The 17,130-nt window shown below is 54.5% G+C and overlaps 4 protein-coding genes across 4 annotated transcripts in view; 2 read left to right on the top strand and 2 right to left on the bottom strand.

Moving 5' to 3' along the window:
- The window catches only part of GUITHDRAFT_118619 (hypothetical protein), a gene marked incomplete at both ends in the record, with an annotated part of 4,637 nt that extends 2,896 nt beyond the window's left edge, over positions 1-1,741 (top strand). Inside the window, 8 exons of the mRNA XM_005822101.1 lie at positions 329-391; positions 448-539; positions 724-844; positions 890-934; positions 984-1,103; positions 1,311-1,358; positions 1,416-1,659; positions 1,707-1,741. Of these exons, the coding sequence (XP_005822158.1) occupies positions 329-391; positions 448-539; positions 724-844; positions 890-934; positions 984-1,103; positions 1,311-1,358; positions 1,416-1,659; positions 1,707-1,741 (768 nt within the window). The remainder of the gene's footprint in view (positions 1-328; positions 392-447; positions 540-723; positions 845-889; positions 935-983; positions 1,104-1,310; positions 1,359-1,415; positions 1,660-1,706) is intronic.
- Positions 1,742-6,365: 4,624 nt separating this feature from the next.
- Positions 6,366-6,551, bottom strand: GUITHDRAFT_58279 (hypothetical protein; the record flags this gene model as incomplete). The annotated part of the gene is made up of 1 exon (XM_005822100.1): positions 6,366-6,551. A coding segment is annotated over one exon (186 nt), but the record flags the coding sequence as incomplete, so codon positions are not given.
- Positions 6,552-10,638: 4,087 nt separating this feature from the next.
- Positions 10,639-11,347, bottom strand: GOS1A (Golgi SNAP receptor complex member 1A; the record flags this gene model as incomplete). Its single annotated transcript, XM_005822099.1, has 6 exons — positions 10,639-10,728; positions 10,782-10,815; positions 10,907-10,973; positions 11,027-11,127; positions 11,176-11,201; positions 11,255-11,347. The coding sequence occupies 6 exons, from the start codon at positions 11,345-11,347 to the stop codon at positions 10,639-10,641; spliced, it is 411 nt and encodes a 136-aa protein (XP_005822156.1).
- A 2,375-nt stretch (positions 11,348-13,722) lies between these two features.
- GUITHDRAFT_118616 (hypothetical protein) lies at positions 13,723-17,107 on the top strand (the record flags this gene model as incomplete). The annotated part of the gene is made up of 12 exons (XM_005822098.1): positions 13,723-13,773; positions 13,978-14,323; positions 14,496-14,648; positions 14,882-14,940; positions 15,117-15,177; positions 15,428-15,499; positions 15,683-15,770; positions 15,985-16,054; positions 16,278-16,331; positions 16,595-16,672; positions 16,817-16,900; positions 17,006-17,107. The coding sequence occupies 12 exons, from the start codon at positions 13,723-13,725 to the stop codon at positions 17,105-17,107; spliced, it is 1,218 nt and encodes a 405-aa protein (XP_005822155.1).
- Positions 17,108-17,130: the final 23 nt, after the last annotated feature.

Here is a 17,130-nt window from a genome sequence, read left to right as displayed (position 1 = left end):
TCCCCGTCCCTCCCTCCCTCCCCTCCCCCTCCCCTCCCCTCCCCTCCCCCTCCCCTCCCTCCCTCCCTCCCTCCCCCCCCCCTCTCCTCCTCCTCCTCCTCCTCCTCCTCCTCCTCCTCCTCCTTCTCCTCCTCCACCACCACCACCTCCTCCTCCTCCTACTACTACTACTCCTGCTACTACTACTCCTGCTACTACTCCTCCTCCTGCGCTCATGCCCTCCTCTTCCCCTCTCCTCTCCTTCTACCTCGGCATTTCTCTCTCCACCCGCTGCTCCTCCAATCTTCACTTTCTCACATCCGCCTGCTCTTTCTCACCTTCTCGTCAGAATCTTTCTGCCGAAGAGAAGGCCAAGTGGTGCCTCGATCCTCCTCCCACCAAGGTAGCCAAGGTGAACGGGAGCTGGGAACTGGATGTCACAAGATTGAAAAGTTGCACTTTGAGCAGCATGCCGAGGCAGGCGGACGAGCCCATAGCGGCACTACCAGCACAGTCATGCTGTACACGAGCAAGAGAGAGCAGCCGAGGGATGTTGACCGGTGAGTTGAAGAGCATGATCGTGCTGACGAGAAGATGATGGAGATGATGATGGTGATGATGATGGTGATGATGATGGTGATGATGGAGATGATGATGATGATGATGGTGATGATGATGATGATGATGATGATGGTGATGGTGATGGTGATGAAGTCAACGGCACTGATCGGCGAGTGCGATCAGGTCATATCGCGCTGCACGGGAACGAGCAAGCGGTGTACCGGAAGAGCTGTTGACAAGCACGAGTTATCACCAGCACATAGAGGAGGACTATCAAGCAGAGCACATCACTCCTGCTGCCGAGGTGAGAAAATTCTCCCCGTCCTCTTCATCCTTGAAACCCCTGCAGCAGCTGCTCCTCCACTCGGACAGCTACCATGGCTTCTACACGGGGGTCAGCTCTGACCGCTGCTGGACTTTTCCTGAGTGACGTGGCTGAGCAGGAGAGGAGGGCAGAGAGGACGGTCGAGACTTCTTTCCATCAAAACTTTGCGGGCGAGGCGTCAGGGGTGGCGCTACCCCGAGGGCTGGACATGGAGGACCAGCACTCACTCTTGTCCTCGGTCAAACTCCTCGCCTCTTCGCCTATTCCTTCCTCTTCGCCTACTCCTGCTCCTGCTCCTGCTCCTGCTCCTGCTCCTGCTCCTGCTCCTGCTCCTGCTCCTGCTCCTGCTCCTGCTCTACTACTCCTGCTCCTGCTCTACTACTCCTGCTCCTGCTCCTGCTCTACTACTTCCGTCGTCATCTTTCTCTTCTCACCTTACATACAGGAGCACGACCGGTACCTGCTCGATCCGGTCTCGAGGAGTAGTGCAAGGGTGAGGCCCTCACCGAATCCCAGCTGGGCCCTAGCTGATGAGCTTTCGGTTTCTCAGCTCGGGCAGCACAACACTCTGCAGTCAGGACACCTCTCGTGGATGACTGACTGCATGTCAACCGGGTCCAGCTGGGTGTTTCAACCGATGCAGAACGCAACGGCCAGCCACTGGTCGGGGGTTGACATTCACCAGAGCAACACTCTTCCTTACGAGACTCCATATGGCGCTGGGAATCAGCTGGGGTATGCCAGACTTGGGCAGGGCGACGCGTCCTCGGCCCGCGGGCCCTCGTGGGACTTCGGTGATGTCTGAACTTGGGGTTTGTCGGTATGTTTGACTGGCCAGCAGGGTTCGATTCAGAGCTGAGAAAGCCTTCGTTCTAGCTGACCGTGGGACTAGAGGCCAGCAGCCTCTTGCGCGTGCGGTGAAGGCGGCAAGACTATGGTACAAAGACGCAGGAAGGGGGGGGGGGAGAGAAGAAGTCTGAGGTATACAGATTACATGCAGGCATATACAGATGAAGTCAAGGGAGCAGGTGTAAGATAGTAGGAAGACTGTACATATGGTAACTCAATGTAAGTACATCGTTACAGATTCAAACATCCCGACATGCAATATCAGCTTGTTGGTCTTGTCCGTCCTGCAGTTAGAATCTCATACTTGCTCACTTCTCCTCGTCTTGCCTCCCACGGACTACACGCCTTGTCTACACGCCTTGTCTACACGCCTTGTCTACACGCCTTGTCTACACGCCTTGTCTACACGCCTTGTTTACCGCAACAATTCTCCCACTCGCCCGCTGTGCTCCTCATACGCTCGTTCTGTTCTCCTCCAACTTGCCTCCTGTCCTACTTTTCTCCTGTCTTCCTACGCTCCTCCTCTCCTACTTTTCTCCTGTCCTCCTACGCTCCTCCTCTCCTACTTTTCTCTTGTCCTCTTACGCTCCTCCTCTCCTACTTTTCTCCTGTCCTCTTACGCTCCTTCTCTCCTCCTGCTAGTGACCACCTCGAACAAGCAGCGCTCTCCTCATCCCTTCTCTTGCATCCTCTTCGGCCTCCATGACACGTCCCCCATCCTGAGCCTCGTGATGAAGCCCATCTGGTAGAACCGGTCCTCACAAGCTGAGAACAACCCCACCACCTCTCGTCCAGCTGGGGCAACAGTGACCACTCTGCTGCCCCTGTCTGGCTCTGACTTCACTCCCAGCCACTTGCAGACCCTCTGGTTGGTTGTGAACCTCAGCGCGTGAATGTGACCCTCCAAGATGGCAACCTCGGCCTGCCCTCCACCGTCATGGCCGCCAGAGTACGAGCAGGGGCAGGGGCAGGGGCAGCAAGAGCAGGAGCAGGAGCAGGAGCAGGAGCAGGAGCAGGAGCAGGAGCAGGGGCAGGAGCAGGAGCAGGAGCAGGGGCAGGGGCAGGAGCGGCGGCGGCAATAAGCAGCAGAAGAAGCCTGACGTACCTGTATGATGAACTCGTTCTCCCTCAGGTCGAACCGCTCGAGGTGAAGGTTGCCGGCCTCGAGGAATCTGCCCGCGAGGGAGGAGGAGGTGTGATGGACTGTGAGGGGCAGGTACTCGTCGTCCACCTGCAGCAGCTTCAGACAGCAGCAGGCACGCGATCGCCTTACCCGATGCACCACCTGGATTGCCTCCAACTTCCACTCCGTGGCAGAGAACTGGACGATGATGGAGTGGAGGGAGCCGTAGGAGGGGACAAGAGGAGCGTCAGAGAAGTTGATGGTGTAGGCCGGGTTGCCGAAGGGCCCGAAGGTCTTGAAGTCTTCGTACTCGGTGGCGAGGAGGAGCATGTCGGAGACGAGGGGCTCGACAGAAGGATCCACCTTCAAGGCGCCCTCGCACCAGTAGACGAGCTCCGAGCGACGGGCCCCAGCCTCCATGAGGAGCCTGACGACGTCGGGGTTGCCCTTCATGAGAGCGGCGAAGAGAGGAGACATGTGGATGGTCGGGGTCTTGTTTTCCAGCAGGTCCACCAGCCTCGTCTTCTTCACGTACGCCAGACTTCCCAGCTGTCGCATCTTCACCTTGGCGTAGAAGCTCCGGAGCTCTTGGAAGGAGAGCGTGCAAGGCTCCAGGTTGATCGACACTCCCACCTTGAGCAGAGCCTGCACCACGTCGATGTTGCCGACGGCACAGGCCCAGGTGATGGCGGAGACGCCATGGTAGTCGGAGACGAGGGGATCTGCCTTGGACTCGAGGAGGAGGGTGGCGCACTTGAGGTGGCCATGGCTGACGGCGCAGAGGAGAGGAACGCTGGGGTCTTCGATCTCGAGGTACCTGTGGAGGTCCGGGAGGTCGCGGATGAGGACGCGGTTGCTGCACCACTCCTTCATGAGGAACCTGAGCTTGGGGCTCTTGCTGTGGATGTTGACGGAGGGCGAGGCTCTCCGGATGACTTGTTGCAGGATCGTCACGTTGTTCCTGAGGCTGGCTAGGCAGGCGCAAGCTCGGAGGAAGTCTTGGGAGGGGGTGAGGGAGGGGGTCCTCCACAGGAGGTTGAAGCTGGACATGTACCCGTAGAAGATGCAGCAGAGGACAGCCATCTCCAGCTCCCTCACGTTCGCCCTCAGCAGCTCCTGCAGCGCCTCCACGTCGTTCCGCCTGCTGGCCAGCAGCAGGGGGCTGCTCTCGATCACGTTCCTCGAGGTCGGATCGATGCTCCGGGGGGGTCGCAGCAGCGCTCGCAGGCAGTCGAACCACTTGCGCTGGAGGCAGTGGTAGACAGCTCGCTTGACGACCGGGTGGTCCTTATCGAAGGGGCAGAGGTTCTTGATCAGCGACAGCAGCACGTCAGGCCAGTCGTAGTCGAGGCAGCGTTGGAGCAGGGAGATCCCGGCGTACTCGCTGTTCTTGACCGAGTCAGGAGTCGTCCTCCGCATGTCCCACGTGTCGACGATCATCTTGCAGATGCTGCGATGCCTCGCCATGCACGCCAACTCCAGCGCCGAGAGCCCTCCCGCGTCCGGCTCATACAGCCCGATCGCTCCCTCCCCCTTCTCCAGCACCAGCCGAAACGCGTCCGCGTGGCCCCAGCGAGCTGCCCAGGTCACGAACGAGTCCCCACACGCGTCCCTCAGGTCAAGCCTGTCCGTGCATCGCACCAGCGGGAGGAGGAACTCAGGCGCGGCGTCCTGAGCCATGCTGGTGACGTAGGCGAGGGCGGTCATCGGGATGTCGCCTTCCTCGCAAGGAGTCGACAGGACGTTTGCGTCCGCTCCTGCCTGTAGGACCTGCTGGACACAACCACTGCTGCAGGCGAGCACAGCATGCATGAGGGGAGTCTTGCCATTCTTGTCCTTGAGGTTGATCGCCTCCTCCACCTTGCTCACTGCTCGTGACCTCAGGGCACTGATGCTCGTCCGCAGCAGCCGCTCGTGCCCCTTGACGCAGGCCCAAGAGACCACGTTCCTCCCGTCCTCGTCGCATCGGAGCAAGTCTGCTTGCTTGTTGATCAGCTCCAAGATCATCTCAAGGTGATTCATCGACCCGTTCCGACACCACAGACTCCCAGCTATCGTCAGAGGGCAGCGGTGCTCCCCAGCTGAAGCAGGCTCGAAGTTGGGGTCAGCCTTGATCTCGAGAAGCTTCTTGAAGCACTTGAGGTCGCCATGGCTGATGCTCTCGATCAGCGCAACCCCAAGCGACTCCCGGCTGCGATCGAAGTGCGACACCAGGTCGATGATCCAGCTCTGCCCCGCTTGCACCACCTGCTTCAGATGCCCGGGCCTCACGATTCTCCAGCCCTTCCTCACCGTGAACTCGTGCAGCACCCACGCGCACTCCACTCCTCCTGCTTCGCAGGTCGCGTCGAAGATGTCTTGTACCGCCGCCTCGGTCAAGGCGCCCTCCTGCGCTAGTGCGATACTCTCGCGCAGTCGCTTCTCAGAGTTTGAGACTGCGAGGGCGTAAAGGACGGACGGGTGAAACGAGCTTGCCCCCATCTCCATCAGGTCCTCGTACACCATCCAGTTCTTATACTGCGCTGCTAGGGCTGCCGCCGTCTTGCCTCGCACCTCGAGGTCGAGGTCAAGGGCAGGGCAGCGGAGGAGGAGGAGGTAGATCTCCTTGTAGTCCTCCAGCTCCTTGGTGTAGGACTCGATCTGCTTGCTCAGGTCAGAGTTCTTGGAGGAGCAAATCGCCTTGAGCCCGTTCCAGGAGAAGCTGCGGAACTTGCAGTCAAACATGAGAGAGAGGCAGAAGAGGAGACATGAGAGGAGAGGAGACATGAGAGGAGAGGAGACATGAGAGGAGAGGAGAGGAGAGGGGAGGAGAGGAGAGGAGAGGGGAGGAGAGGAGAGGAGAGGGGAGGGGAGGAGACCAGAAGAGAAGAGAGGAGAGGAGAGGAGAGGAGAGGGGAGAAGAGGGGAGGGGAGAGGAGAGGAGAGGAGAGGAGAGGAGAGGAGAGAAGAGCGGAGAAGAGCGGAGAAGAGCGGAGGGGAGGAGAGGAGAGGAGAGGAGAGGAGAGGAGAGGAGCGGAGAGGAGAGGAGCGGAGAAGAGCGGAGAGGAGAGGAGAGGAGAGGAGAGGAGAGGAGAGGAGAGGAGAGGAGAGGAGAGGAGAGGAGAGGAGAAGAATATCACAGCACGGCACAGGGAAGGAGGAAGGAGGAGACCTCCAAGGGTTCCTGGTGAAGAGAGGTTTTCCCGACGGGGACTTGAGGGGGTTTCCTCTCATGTCCTTGAGCAACTCGACCGACGCGCAGATCTGCGGCTTCGTCATGGAGGTGATGGAGGAGACGTCGCCGAGAGAGAGCGCGAGGGAGTCCGAGTCCTCCTGGATGATGCTCTTGATGGCGTACTGGGACCAGGAGGACAGAGATAGGCAGGAGATAACGAGCATGAGAGGAGACATCTTCTCCCCGCCGGGATCCGTCCTGTTGACATCGGCTCCGATGTCCAGCAGGTACTCCACGACGTCGGTGAAACGGTTGCTGATGCTCCAGCACAGGAGGTTTGTTCGTCGCTTCAGCCCTCCCTTGATTGCGCTCTCGAACTCGCTGAGCTCGATCTCTCCCGTCCCGTCCACGTCCATGGACGCGATCAGGTCCTTGGCTGCCGTCATGCTCAGGAAAATCCCCTGACGCTGCAGCCCCCCGATCATCTCGTCGACGGTGATGGAGCCACTGCCGTCGGTGTCGATGAGCTTGAAGATGGTGGCGATGTTGTCTCGAACCTCTTCCTCCGAGAAGTCCTCTCCGAACTTGGCTCGCCAGGACTCAGGCAGGTCTTTGTCGACATTGATCTCCACGTTCTTGAGCTGGGGAGCCGTCTGGAGAGAGTTCAAGATGATCTTGGCGGAGTTGGACTGCACGGCAGCCTCTATGAGCTTGTCGTCTATCATGTCGGAGAACTCTCCTCTTCTCCTTGCTCCCTCACCGCGCTGCTTGTCCTCGCGGCGAGACGACTTGGGGGTCTCCGGGGGAAACATCTTGTTCATGATCAGCTCTGCTGCCTCCTGACGACCCAATGCAACTGCCGAGTGCAGGGCTGAGAAGCCCTTGGGGTTGCGATACTTGAGCTCGGCTCTCGGCAGTCGCTCGAGGAGGAGGGCGAGGCATCTGAGCTGATTGTTCCTCGCCGCCGCGTTGAGCAGCGAGTCACCTTTCTTCTTGCACGCGAGCGACGCTCCTTGGTGCACCAGGAACTCGAACGTCCGCATCTGAGCCGCCTGAGGGCTGTCGACGAGGTTGAAGAGAACTCCGTCAAGCTGCTCTTGGGAGAGCCGCATCAGCCGTATCAACCGCTCCAGGTTCTTGAGGTTGCCGCTGGAAGCCGCGTAGTCAAGAGCTGTCCTCTTGCCGAGGTCAGTGAGGAGCGGGTTCGCCTTGAGGGCGACAAGAGTCTCCATGAGACTTCCCTCCTCGTAGGTCTCGACGTCTGGGTTGGACGCAGCGATCATGAGGGGAGTGGTGCCTTCACGGTTACGAGCGTTGACGTCCATGAAGTGGTGCTGTATCATCGACTGCAAAATGTCCTGCCACTTGTCGTGCTCGTCAGATCCCAGCAGCAGATGCAGAGCTGTGTTGCCCGAGATGTCGACGACTGACATATCGATCTTGTCTTCTTCCATGAGGATCTTGGCGCACTCCCAGTTTCGATGCTCGAGGGCTGTGGTGAAAGCAGACCTCCCGTACGCGTCTCGCTGGTTTATCAGTCTGCTCAAGGGGCTGTCATCGTGCATGCCGGGCAGCGAAAACCTCCTCTGCTTCTGTGCTACTGGAGACGACATGAGGAGGAGGGAAGAGGATTTGCCGCGGTTGAGCTTCGGCTTGGCGACGCTCTTCTTGCTCCTGGCAATCATTTCTTTCAGAAGCTTCACGTTGCCTTCTTTGACGATGTCAATCACAGGGTTGCTCTCACTCTTGTACGACTTGAGCGGCTGAACAAGAGTCTTGATGAAGGTGTATGACTCCTCCTCAACGTCTTCAGGATCATCCAGTTCAAGGTGGAGGTGAAATCGACTCTGCTTCTTCGCTCTGCACAAGGAGATTTTTTCTTGCTGAGATCCACTCTTCTTCCTTCCCTTGTTTCGTATGATGCCCCGAATCTTTTCCTGCAAGGCATCGTCTCGATTCTGCCGCTCGTGTGATAGGATCACATACTTCTTCAACGCTTTGCACACAACCCTGGTTGCAGATCGAAACACCTTGTCTTGAAAATCTTTCAGCTCGTCGGTGAGCAGGCACTGGAAGACGTGGGTCTCAATCAAACAAGGTTGATGAGAATCGAAGAAGAACTTCTGTCTTACCTGTTCTTTCTCGGGATGGTTCTTATCTCTCATCAGAAGTGTGATGAAGTCATAACTTGCACTGCTCATGGTTCAAACTTAACAAGCGTTTCAATAACTGAAACTCTTGTTCAAAGAAACAATCCTCCAAGCTCTGTTCTTCACACCTTCACAGCATATGCAGTCATATGATACGTGTGGTCACGTGAAACCCGCACGTCAGAACCTCCGCATCCCGTCGAACTGTGACGACCAAGGCAAGTTCTGCTCCCTTCTTGTCAAGCATGAAAGATTGATTGAGACGCTTCTGAGCGAAACAACTCAAGTATTTTTGATACAGTCTTGTTCTTCTCACTCAGACGATCTCACTGTCACTTCTTCTTCTCGCATCAGGCTCCAAGTCACCTCACAGCCCTTCCAAGTCATCCCCTCCTCTCCCCTCCCTCCTCTCTCCCGCCATTACAGTGACTGGGTCGGACTTCCCGATGCCTGATGACTTTTCAGTGTAGCCCGGCAGTAGCCTAGTAGGCCCGGCTTAAAAGTTACCGTGAACTTCCGAAGCAAGTACTGGCCCGGCCCTTTCGGACGCTGACTGAGTAGAATCGGCGCGTAGGCTATGGCACTACGGCCCAGGAGGACATCCGGAGCTCGGTGGGGGATCGGACGTCTACCTGCTGCTCTTGCTCATCTGAAAATTTACTACTCCGCCCAAGGCCGGGGGCGCCGGGCGGCGGGCCGCTGCGCGGCCCGGCGGCTGGCAAGTCACTCGGCGGCGACCCGGTGACGGGGGCCCCGCGTCAGTGCCAGTGCCCGCCCGGTGGCTGCGCGCGCCCCGTGCCACTGCGGCGACGGTGCCAGCCTGGGCAGCCTCCGACACTGGCCGGAATGACAGTGCCAGGCGGCGGCCCCCGGCCCCGGCCGGCCGCGGGGTCGCCGGGCCCGCGGGGCCGGGGGCAGTGCGCCGGGCGCCGGGGCGGCGGCTGAGTCACTCACTGCCGGCTCACAAAGTCAGTCCGATCAGGAAACTTGACGTCCGATCAGTGACCGTTAGTCAGGCCAGTGTAATGGATCATCACATGCCCGGGCCCGGGGCCGGGCGCCCCCGGGCCCGGCAGGACTCGAGTGACTCAGTATGATTCAGTTGAAGGCTTGGGACAGTCAGACGGTGTGACTCCGACTACCGGGCCGCGGGCCCCGGCCCGGCCACCCGGCCGGCCCGGGGCCGCCACCTGAGTCCACTCATCAGTGACACTGTCCGACTCGGCGATCAGTTTTACTCAAAGTTAAGTTAAAAATCAGTGTATGATCCTGAACTAAGTGGTTCCACGGGTCCGCCCCAGAGCCCCAGTTCCCGCCCGCCATTTCGCCACAAACTTGCGGACAATGACAGACCCAGGCTCGGGTGCCGAAACATGGTAAGATGATGCGAGAGATGCGGCAAAACAACATCAGTCTTCGTGTCTCCTCTAATAATTATTTTTTGACATCATCTGTATTTTTTGTTGTTCTTGGGCAATCAACTGTTGTGTGCAATGCGTCACCGAACATATTGATAGTTCGATATCTTCTTTCATGATCCAGGACAATTTCTTTCTTCTGCAAATGATTTCTTTGTTCCAGTGAGGATACGACCATGCAAAGTGTCCAAGAAGATGTGGGACCACAATCATATGCAGAGCTTTTCACAAGATTGGAGCAGTTCTTGACCAACGAACTTGAACTACTGAAGAAAGATATGCAGTAGTGTCTTTTTATGTAAGTCACAGTACCTGTTCTAATCTCCAATGTTTTCTGCAGTGAACTTGATAGAACAGAAGAGCAACAACTTATTTTAGTGCAAGATCAACTCCAGCGTGAAGAGTTGCGAGCTGAATACAACTCTACAAGGAAGCATGGGGTATCTTATCTTCTGTCGTACTCACTTGCAACTGAATCGAACATGAATCAGTTACAACAAATGATGCTGCATGCGACAAGGGAGCTAGAAAAGGTCTTCATGGCCTCTATCAAATGATGCTGTTGCTCTTAAGACGTTACATTTGGCAAATTCTAAGGATGTTAGAGTACTTGTCTGATTTAGTGTAGATAGAAAAGTATTTCTTAAAGTGTGCTGGACAACTTCAAGTTGAAGAAAACATTACAAAACAATAGAAAGGGCGAACATGGGTAATTTCACATCTATCTCACAATGGGAGTTGTAGGCTGTCGCTCAACCATATAATACAAAATTCATGTCGATTTTCGTCCTCCATTTGATAGAACAGATTCCGACTTGAAACGAAGTGATATAGATTCTTCAAGCGATTTCAGGAAGGATCCAATGGAAGAAACAGATCATCACCTGTATCTGAGCTTCGCCTCCCTCCAGGAGCAGGTGTGGAGATAGGAGCAGTAGTCTCAAAGTCACGTAAGCATGACGCAGAAGAACACAGAAAGAAGCTTACCGCCCTTGCACTCAGACAGGCACTTGTTGTCTTGGTGAAATCGAGGGAGCAATCGATAGGGGATGTACCACTAGATCCACCTGACCAATTGATCAGTCGACTTCGTTCTGTTCGGCGCTGTAATGCAAACCTGATAGCTTCCCCATGCCCTTTGCGATGACAATTCCGAGGATGGCGACAATCTGTGGTGAGGCAAACATGACAACATTCAGGTTCAGAAGATCTCTCATCTCACCAGAATAAGGATTAGGCAAAGAATCATTTTGTCGCTAAGGATATCCGTTAAAAAAGGCAACAAGAGAAATGAGACATAATGTTGAAAGCATGCGTTGGAGGGCTCGAATTACAAAGTCTTTGTACCTGGCTATTCTTCGAGATATTTGTCTTAGAACTTGGTTCGCTCTTCGTAGATCTTCACTCACTTCAGCTGAGCAAAGAACAAACATCAGCAAAATGGCAATGGACCCACATTAACTGTACTTATATCTGCGTTAGTCGCTTTCATTTGTTCTGTGTGATTTTTCAAAGCCAAGTTTGTGTCTTTGGCTATTGTTTCCGACTCCTCCATCAGTTTTTGTGACCTAAAATACGGAGAGCTAAGGCTCAAGATGAAGAAATTCTATCTCTACCTCGATAAAGCCTTGGCGCTTTCATTCTGGGGAGACGTGTCATCGGAATGCAAGTCTTAGAATGCGGAATTCTATTCACCTGAACTTTCTTCCCTTCTTCTATTATCTCTTTTGCTTCCCATGTATTGATGTCCTTGGCATCCCTATCCCCAGCATCCCTGTAGAGCAGCATAGCATATCACTTCTCAACTTGTGTACCCGTCTATCATACTTGGGAGCATTTTGTATTTGTTTTTGAAGACTTTCAAGCTCCTGCTGGATTCTTGACAAGCAAGTCAGATATTTGTTATGTGGTGTCACTGTTTACTTGTATATTTTTCGATGATGTTCGTGTCCTTTCTTTTCCCACTCAGTGTAAGACACCATCCCCTTCTCCTTTAGGATTTCTCTGCATGATAAGCTCAATGGATGAAATCCTGCGCAAAAGCTCTCATGCCTGAGCTCGACACGAAAGCTTGAGTATGAATCTTTTGCCCGCGCTTCGAGGGAAAACATCATTCATACAAACAATCTACTTGTAGACATGTTTACCTGCATTTGCTAGCAGTTCACTCACTTTGTCCTCCTTCTGTCTTCTTGAAAGCTTTGACTTCGGCTTTGACACCTGATCATTTCTTTAGACCCGTTGACCAAGAGGAGCATGACTAGACTGAGAACTACAGAAACTAACATCACGGCTGGATGATCAATTGATATGTGATGACTTCGATATTTCACAGAATCAACGGCAAAGAAAGCATCATCTGCAACAGGAGAGGGGCAGGACTCGAAGTCGATCATAGTTGATATCAAAACTCAAATGCTCCATTTAGACAACAAACCCTTAGCAGCTCTGATACATGCAAGCACAGAGAAGAGCTAGAAAGCCACAGTTTGCAAGTAGCTTCAACGGGCAAGGAGGATTTGCGAGAACAAGAACAAGCGCGAAAGCGAAGCGACAGTGGACTATAAAGAGGATGAGGATGCCGGAGGGTGGTGGTGGCGGTGGTGGTGGAGGGGAGGAGGTGGTATTGGAGGAGGTTGTGGTCAATGGCACAACATTCTGATAAGCATGATGACTATGGCAACGATGCAGACGACAACGAGGACGACGATGACGGTGGTGGTGATGGAGGAGAAGGATGTCGGAGGGAGTTGATGGAGTGTTGGTGTCGGTTTTGATGTTGGCGTTGGTCGGAATGAGCAAGAGGTGGTGGTGGTGGTGGTGGTGGTGGCGGAGGAGGAGGAGGAGGAGGAGGAGGAGGTAATGGTGGCCGAGGCGGAGTAGGAGGAGTAGGAGGAGGAGGAGGAGGAGGAGGAGGTGGTGGTGGTGGCGGCGGAGGAGAAGGAGGAGAAGTGAAGGTTTTACCTCGTCCATCTCCTTTTCGATCTGCTTGCATGCCTTTCTGATCTCTTGATCCAGGTGCTCAATCTCCTCCATTTTCCTGCGCTCCCCCGACTTTACAATTTCATGGTGCAAAACTGTCCATGAAACTTTGAATATTTAGCCGAGAATTATCGGAATCATTTTAGAAACTGTTTGAAAAGATCTGGATTAAATGAATTAGCTAATCTTTTTCAAAAATCATTTTCTATAAGCAGTACAACCTTGTTTTAAAATTAAAAACACCCACTACAATACCATAAATAAACTTTTACAGTTATAAGGAATAGAATGTACTAGTACTGCAGGGAGCCCCTACAGCATTTGAAGAAAACCAATATTAAATTATTGAGTAAAACATTTTAAAACTAGCCTCTATTTGTGGAGGGAGGGATGAAAATGCGTACGTGGCGTCGTAGTGGAGGATGAAGAGAGGGATGGGGAGGGGAGCGAGAGAGGGGAGGAGGGGAGGATGAGGAGGGAAGGATCGATCAACTCTGAGGAGATGCGTGCAAGCTGATGTGTCAGATCAAAGGATGAGAGGGTGAGAACCAAGGCTCGAAGTTGGAGTATTGAACAGCACACACAAGGATCCTGGGAGGCGATTGAGAAGATAGCAAGTTGTGTAACAAATTCCGGCACAAGATAACATCACTGCGTAATGTATGGATAGAAGCTTGCAAATTGACGCGGCCCATCGCACGTATGCAATGTTCAGGATAGAGCTTCATCAAGCCCGCAGGTCACGAGAGGGACAGGCGTATCGGAGGGAGTGGTAGACAGAATGGTAGCGCTGAGTTGAACGACGTAAGGGTACATGAAGGATGATGTCGATGCCTTCGAGCTTCCATGTTTGTTCATCGCTTCGCCATGCTGACGTCTCGGCAGGTCGTTTCCTTACCAGCGAGCAGAGTTGTTGGTTCAGGTTGAAGGAAGGTGAAGGGTAGACAGCCAGGGCAGGAGCCACCCCAAGGGAGCTAAGATATCTTGAGGGGATGAGACTCGCGCGGTACCGCGATGCTACCTGGGGCTGCAAGGCTCTTCTCATACTCTCAGCGCTCCTCGTGTGCGGGGAGGTAGACGGTCATAAGAGTGACTCAGTGAAGAGACTGCTGGCGAAGCATTCGTCCTCATCCGTAGCTTCATCCTCCCTCGATCTCCAGCATCTCCTCGACAGGCCCTTCATGAACCTTGCGGACACTACCAACGACTGCAAGAAGACTGTCTATTATGAGGTCTCCGAGTCCTACTTCTCCTGCTCCTGCTCCTGCTCCTGCTCCTGCTCCTGCTCCTGCTCCCGCTCCAGCTCATTTTCGTCCTCCTCCTCGTCCTCCTCCTCGTCCTCCTCCTTTTCGCTCTCCTCTGCCCCTTCTGTACTATCCTCCGTGCAGCTCTCCTGCTCCTTCTTTCCTTCCCTTCCCTGACTTGGTATAATGCAGGCGTGTATACCCGCGCTCTTCGGGCAAGGATGCACTCGCTTCCCGGTCACTGGGCCGTGCGAGAGTCAGTTCTGTCCTCGCAACTGCACAGGACACGGCCACTGCGAGGAGAGGAACCTGGAGGCTTCTTGCGCGTGCGAGGCAGGATACACTGGTCACTACTGTGCTACCCAGTTGTGCCCGGCGGACTGCTCGGGGCACGGGAGGTGCCATGCCCTAGACGGAACTTGCGATTGCGACAAGGGGTTTGGCGGGTTGGACTGCTCTCAGGTTCAGTGCCCTGACAACTGCACACATCCCAACGGGGTTTGCGATCTCAAGACGGGTATCTGCACCTGCCAGACAGGTATGAGGAAGAGAAATCGAGGCTGAGTAGATGTTGTGTGATGTTGGGAGGGTCTAGTCCTGGGTTATGATGAGTTGAAGTTGAGGGTGTCGACTGTTGTTCTACCTTGTTGATGACATGGTGTTGTTGGCTCCTTGTACTTCTTCCCTCTTCTCATGTCTTGTTGGGCCAGGCTACAGTGGTATCGACTGCTCGCACGAGCCTAAGAAGTTGTATAACGAGTCATGGGGAGTGGTTTTCGCTCTTTCTCTCGTGGGCATCTGCACAATCTTCATCTACATGATCAACTTGTCAAGGTTCAAGTTCTTGCCAGACTCTATCTCAGGTGATGACCAAAATACTCGTTCGAGGGAGTTGCGCAGATGTTTGTTTGGATGCATGCTGTACATGTGGCTTTCTGTTTGTATTTTATGGTTTCCTATGGATGGACTCTAGTACTTAGGTTTGTGAGTATGGATGTGGATGCATGTAAGTATGTTTGTGGTATTCTTACTCACTGCTGTTCATGAAACATGATGGTTTGTAATGGCTGAGGTGGAACTTGACTATGTTCTCCAGCAATCATGATCGGAGCAATCGTTGGCCTCATGATACGTATAATGGGAGTAGACAATAAGGTCTCATTTTCACTTCTCCTCCCTCCCATCTCTCCTCCCCCCTCCTCTATTCTGCCGTCTTCTCCTCCTCTCCTTTCTTCTTCCTCTCTTTATCTTTTTCTCCTCCTCTCCTGCCTTCCCGCTCTTCTCTTCTCCTGGCTTGCTTGTTGTGCTTTTCTGACTATTTCTTGCGCCAGCACTTTATTTTTATTCGCGCAAACTCGATTTTTCTCTTCTTCCTTCCTCTTATCCTTTTCGGTATGCCAATCCTACTCAATCTCTCAACCCCTCCTCCCCCTCCTCAGCTTTTTCCTCCCCCGCCTGCCCGCCCGCCTGCCTCCTCTTCATTCTCCTTTCTTCCTTCCACACTCCGTCCAACTTTTTGACTCCCCCTCTCCCTCCCTTTCTTTTTCCCTCTGCCCCCTTCCCCCCTCTCTCTCCCTCTCCCTCTGCCACTCCTGCTTCATCTTCGCTCTTCCCGCTCTTGACTTTTCTGTCTACTCGATAGAGAGCGGCTACTGTCTCAAGAAGGCCTCGTTCTTCCGGAACTTCCCCACCATTCTTGTCTTCGCTGTTTTCGGTAGGTCATTGCCCAGTACCCATCTGCTCCAGCCTCCTCCTCCTCCTCCTCCTCCTCCTCCTCCTCCTCCTCCTCCTCCTCCTCCACCACCACCACCACCTCCTCCTACTCCTACTCCTACTCCTCCTACTCCTACTCCTCCTCTTCCTTCTACTCCTCCTGTGTTCACTTACACTTTTTCAGGAACTATCATCTCTGCTATGGTTGTTGGCGCAGGAACTTTCTGGTTGGGTCAGCAGGGCCTTGTATACAAACTTTCATTCTTGAACAGGTTTCGAACCCCCGTTGCCTATCTCTTCCCGGCTCCCCTCCCTCTTTCCACTCAATCGCAACTTGCTCCTCCTCCTTCCTCCTCCTCCTCCTCCTTCCTCCTCCTCCTCCTCCTCCTCCTCCTCCTCCTCCTCCTCCTCCTCCTCCTCCTCCTCCTCCTCCTCCTCCTCCTCCTAGTTCTTCTCCCTTCATCTCCTCGTTTGACTTCTCATCAGCATCATCTATGGAGCGTTGCTCGCGTCCACCGATCCTGTCGCCACCCTTGCGATCTTCCAGGCGCTCAAGGTGAGGGGGAGGAGGGGAGAGACCGTAGGAGGGATGCAGGTTGTAAGAATTGCAGGAATGATTCCGATTGTGTTTGTGAGAAGGAGGAGGAGGAGGAAGAGGAGGAGGACCGAAGGAGGGGGAGGGAGAGGGAGAGGAGGAGGTGGAAGAGGACCGGAGGGAGGAGCAGAAGAACGAGGAGGAAGAGGAGGACCGGGAGGAGGATGAATGGATTTTCTTTCAGGTGGATCATACACTGTACATGCTTGCCTTTGGAGAGTCTGTCATCAACGATGCGGTAAGAGAAGGTGGAGGAGTAGCAGCAGGAGGCCATGGAGCAGGGTGAGAGGAAAGAAATGGAGGAGGGTGTGAAAAGAGAGGAGGACAAGGGATAAAGATAAGAAGGAGGGAGTTGGAGTGGAGAGGAGTGAGGAAGGAATATATGGAAGGAGGAGGAGAGGAGGGAGAAGGATTGGAAAGAGGAGGCAGTATAAGGAGGGGAAGGAGGTGGGGGTGGGGGAGGGAGCGAAGGAGGGAAGAGAGATTCTCATGAAGGGACAGGTCTCCATCGTTCTGTTCGAGTCCATCCTATCGCAGTATTACATCAACCAGGAACATCATTCCATGGCTCACTTTCCGGTAAGTAGAAGCAGAGGAGAAGGATGAAGAGAGGGAGAGGGGGAGGGAGAGGGAGGAGGATGAAGAGAGGGAGAGGGAGAGTGGAATGGGGAGGAGCATGAGGATGGGTTATGGTTGTTGCCGATGCCGACTGTTGTTGCTCAGGTTCAGTTTGTCTTCACTTTCACTGCCTCGATCGTCATCGGCGTTACCTGCGCTCTCTTTGCTGCCCTGACGTTCAAGCATCTGGTGCGAAGAGGAGGAGGAGGAGGAGGAGGAGGGAGGGAGGGAGGGAGGGGATGGGGTCCAGCAAGAGCTGCGGGGTGAGGGTCGGACTTGCTGATGACGTGGCAGCACCTTCGCGAGCTCTCGTCGAGCCCGATCGAGATCTCGCTCATGCTCGTGTTCTCCTACATGCCCTACCTGCTGGCCGCGTCCATGCGCCTCGTCCGGTGAGCTCGACTTGTGCTGGAGAGTGC

The sequence above is a fragment of the Guillardia theta genome (assembly GCF_000315625.1).
Source record: "Guillardia theta CCMP2712 unplaced genomic scaffold GUITHscaffold_131, whole genome shotgun sequence".
NCBI classification, from domain to species: Eukaryota; class Cryptophyceae; order Pyrenomonadales; family Geminigeraceae; genus Guillardia; species Guillardia theta.
Note: the sequence above shows the minus strand (reverse complement) of the source record. Positions and strands in the feature narration are given on the sequence as shown.